A 3,350-nucleotide genomic window follows, 5' to 3' on the forward strand; every position below is an offset into this window, starting at 1 on the left:
CTCTCTCTCTCATACACACTCACACACAAAATAGAGAGTGAAGTTTTTTGCCGTTGTTACGTCAATACCGGAAGTTGACATTGAGGAACCTTTTTAAAGAAGTAAATCTTAAATATAAAGCAATATTATTTATTTTTAATTAAAAAAATCAAATGAAGAGCCTAACATTTATCCGAGGTTAAATTATTCATGCATCACAAGTATGGAAGCATTTGATGAAGTCGATTTCATGTGAAAAGCGATTACACACACATCTCTGTTTTATATATAGTATAGATATATATATATGGATGGATATACATACTAATTATGGAATGCAGAACATTGCGTGTGTGTTCATACCATGGTCATCATCATTCTAACATCCATTTCTACATGCCTGCATGGGTTGGATGGAGTATGGTGAGATGGATTTCTACAACTGGATGCCTTTCCTGCTGTCAATCTTCAAGCCAGATATGTTTTCACAAAAGATTGCAAACGAAGGACACCACTTGTCTGATAGTGACAATCCTTTAGAACTATTGTGCAATGTTAAGACAAAGAGACACCAACAGGCACATAAACACACAACTATGCACATATGCACACACACACACACATATATGATGGGCTTCCTTCAGTTTCTGTCAAGCAAATCCACTCACAAAGCTTTGGTTGGTCCAGGGCTTAGTAGAAGACACTAACCTAAGGACTAAACCCAAAACTATGCAGGACAGTGTGCAGTATGTGTGTTTATGTAATTACTCATTGTAAAATGTACAAAGACTCAGGGTGCTCATATGTATACATACTTTTTTAGGGACTTGCAATAATTCTTTATCATTTGTGCAAGTGAATAATTCTGATAAATGAACAAATAAAACAGGATGTTCTTGCAAATCAGGCTCTGAAATAGAAACAAAAAATAAATAGCATAAACATAGGATTTTTTAAAAATACTCTACAAAATATGCAACTGACTGATGGCAAATTAATACTAAGATAATAATGATGATGATGAATTTATAGTATGCAATATTCAGGTGCACTACAACTCACTGGGAAAGGGTAAAAGAAGGCACATAAAACAGCAATAAGTCGAGTAAAGAAAGACAGAATAATAGCCAAAAGTGCATGAATAGCACACAAAATAAAACATAAAAAGACAGAAAAGTGAATAGTAAAAGAGCCTTTTACTAGGCCTCCGTTGGTCATGGCTGACCATGGATGATGTCATCCATCCATTGAGTTATTTATTCAGTTTTTGCAACGCCTCCTGTGGCTGTAGAAACCGATGCGAGAGTGGCAGTCTCGTTTGCAGAGGTCACACCTATACGTTGAATCCGGTCTGTTGGCAGTTTTTTAATACTTTTATTTTTCAAAATTAAGATAAACAAAAGTTTAATCTAAAATATACTCTCCTTCATTTTCTACAATGCTCTTCCATCTATCTGGTAGACTTGCAAGGCCCCACTTCCAAAATGTCCGTGACAAAAAATACTCCTCCAGTACTGTTCTGACCTCATCTACAGAACTCATATATTTTCTCCCCAAATGATTTTGAAGACTGCGGAATAAATGATAATCAGATGGGGTAATGTCCACCAAATATGGTGGGTGGAATATCGTTTCCTATTCAAACTGTTCCAGCCTTTTGAATGTCATCCTCGCTGAATGTGGCCAAGCATTATCCTGATGAAAGAACACCTTTCGTCTTAAAACCAAAGATGGTCATTTTTTCTTTTAGTGTTGACTTAAGCCACTGAGGCTGCTTGCAGTAGAACTTTGTTATCCTTTGGTTTGGGTTTAAAAGTTCAGAGTGGACTAAACCTTTCATATCCCAACAAACAGATAACAACATCTTACATGGGTGAAGACCTTCTTTAGGCTGGGGTGCCAGTGTTTCTCCTTTCCCTACCCAGTCTTCAACGCATGACATTTTTATAGAGAGCCCATTTTTCATCACCAGTCACTATTTGGTCCAAAAAAGGTTCATTCGTGAGACGTGACAGCAAAGAAGAGCACACATTCACTCTCTGCTCATGAATAGACTTAGAAAGTTTGTGAGGAACCCATTGGCTCAATTTGCTAACTTTTCCGAAGGCATGCAGGTTTGGTAGAATGACTAAATCCAAGCTTCTCTGCTAGTTCCTAAGCAGTTATGATGGGATTTTGTTCTACCAGGGTTTGCAGGATGTCCTCATTGAGCACTACAGATCTTCCAGGACATGGCTCATCTTCTAGACTGTAAGATTCCAGCTTGGAACTTCTGAAACCCCCATTGACACTGGCTTACGCTTATTGTCCAATCCCCATATACTGCATTAATATTCCTTGCACTTTCTATTGCAAAATATGCCAAATATGCTCCTTTGTCACTTCCATTATAGCCTTGAAAAAATAACTGTTAAAAATCGAACTGTACTCTTCAAAACTTACGCTAAGAATAACTACAAAGTAAAATCATTACCCGCTTTTATAGCAAGTTGATGCTGGTAGTTTATCCAGTCCCACTCTGACTTTTAGTTTACGCAATTGAAAAAGCCGTATTATTTATGGGATGATCCAACACACACACACATGATGTCTGTGTTACAACTTATTTCTATGTCTAGAGCTTATTCTATTCTATCAAACTCATTTTGCTCAATTACACAAGGTTGCAAAGTGAATTTCTCAACCACACAAGCCCCAAAGCTATATAAATATATATATAAAATATCTATTGAACGTTTTGTTCATTGTTCAAAGGACACTGTGAAGGTGAGGGAAAATACCTTGCTTGGAAACAGGTGAGAGTGGCAGAGAAAACATTCAGCCACAGAAAACCTGCCTCAACAAGTTTTGTGTTACTCAAGATACGCAGTAAAAGTGGGTGTTAAAACGATGATGATGATGTGTTGGATATTTTAGGTTGCTATTAAAATGTATTGTTATTTTTGTTGTTCATGAGTTGATGAATGTTCAATATTACATTTAGGGCATCATTCAATAATTCAGTGAACGTTCTGGAGGAGGGTATGGATTGTATTACATTTCTTAGAATTTGTTGTTATTTCCGTGTTGTTGTTGAAGATGGAATATAAATTTGAGCGCTTTTGTTATTCACCATATTATTTCCTCCTTTCCAAAATAACTATTAACCTGATCTAAGTAATTTTCACCAGTAATTTATTATCTGTGTCTAACGGTATTTTGTCGCGAGCTTTACCTTTCAAGTTGGTTGATATTTATCTTTCATTTATTCTATGTATGACATTTGTTCAAATTATTATTGCCATAACGATATTGTTTCCATGTTTAAAATTATTACTGTTATAATATCGTCTGAACTTGATTATATAAATATATATATATATATATATATA

The 3,350-nt window shown here is 35.7% G+C and overlaps 1 protein-coding gene across 3 annotated transcripts in view; it reads right to left on the minus strand.

Moving 5' to 3' along the window:
- LOC106872855 (thyroid adenoma-associated protein homolog) overlaps positions 1 to 3,350 on the minus strand; it is an 84,816-nt gene that overhangs the window by 79,150 nt on the left and 2,316 nt on the right. For all 3 annotated transcript variants that reach the window (XM_052977833.1, XM_014919991.2, XM_014919992.2), the window contains exon 2: positions 795 to 889. Coding sequence is in view for 1 of the 3 variants with exons in the window: in XM_014919991.2 (XP_014775477.1) it covers positions 795 to 889 (95 nt within the window). In the remaining 2 variants the exon portion in view is untranslated. The remainder of the gene's footprint in view (positions 1 to 794; positions 890 to 3,350) is intronic.

This window comes from Octopus bimaculoides, chromosome 2, assembly GCF_001194135.2.
Source record: "Octopus bimaculoides isolate UCB-OBI-ISO-001 chromosome 2, ASM119413v2, whole genome shotgun sequence".
In the NCBI taxonomy this organism is placed as follows: Eukaryota; Metazoa; Mollusca; class Cephalopoda; order Octopoda; family Octopodidae; genus Octopus; species Octopus bimaculoides.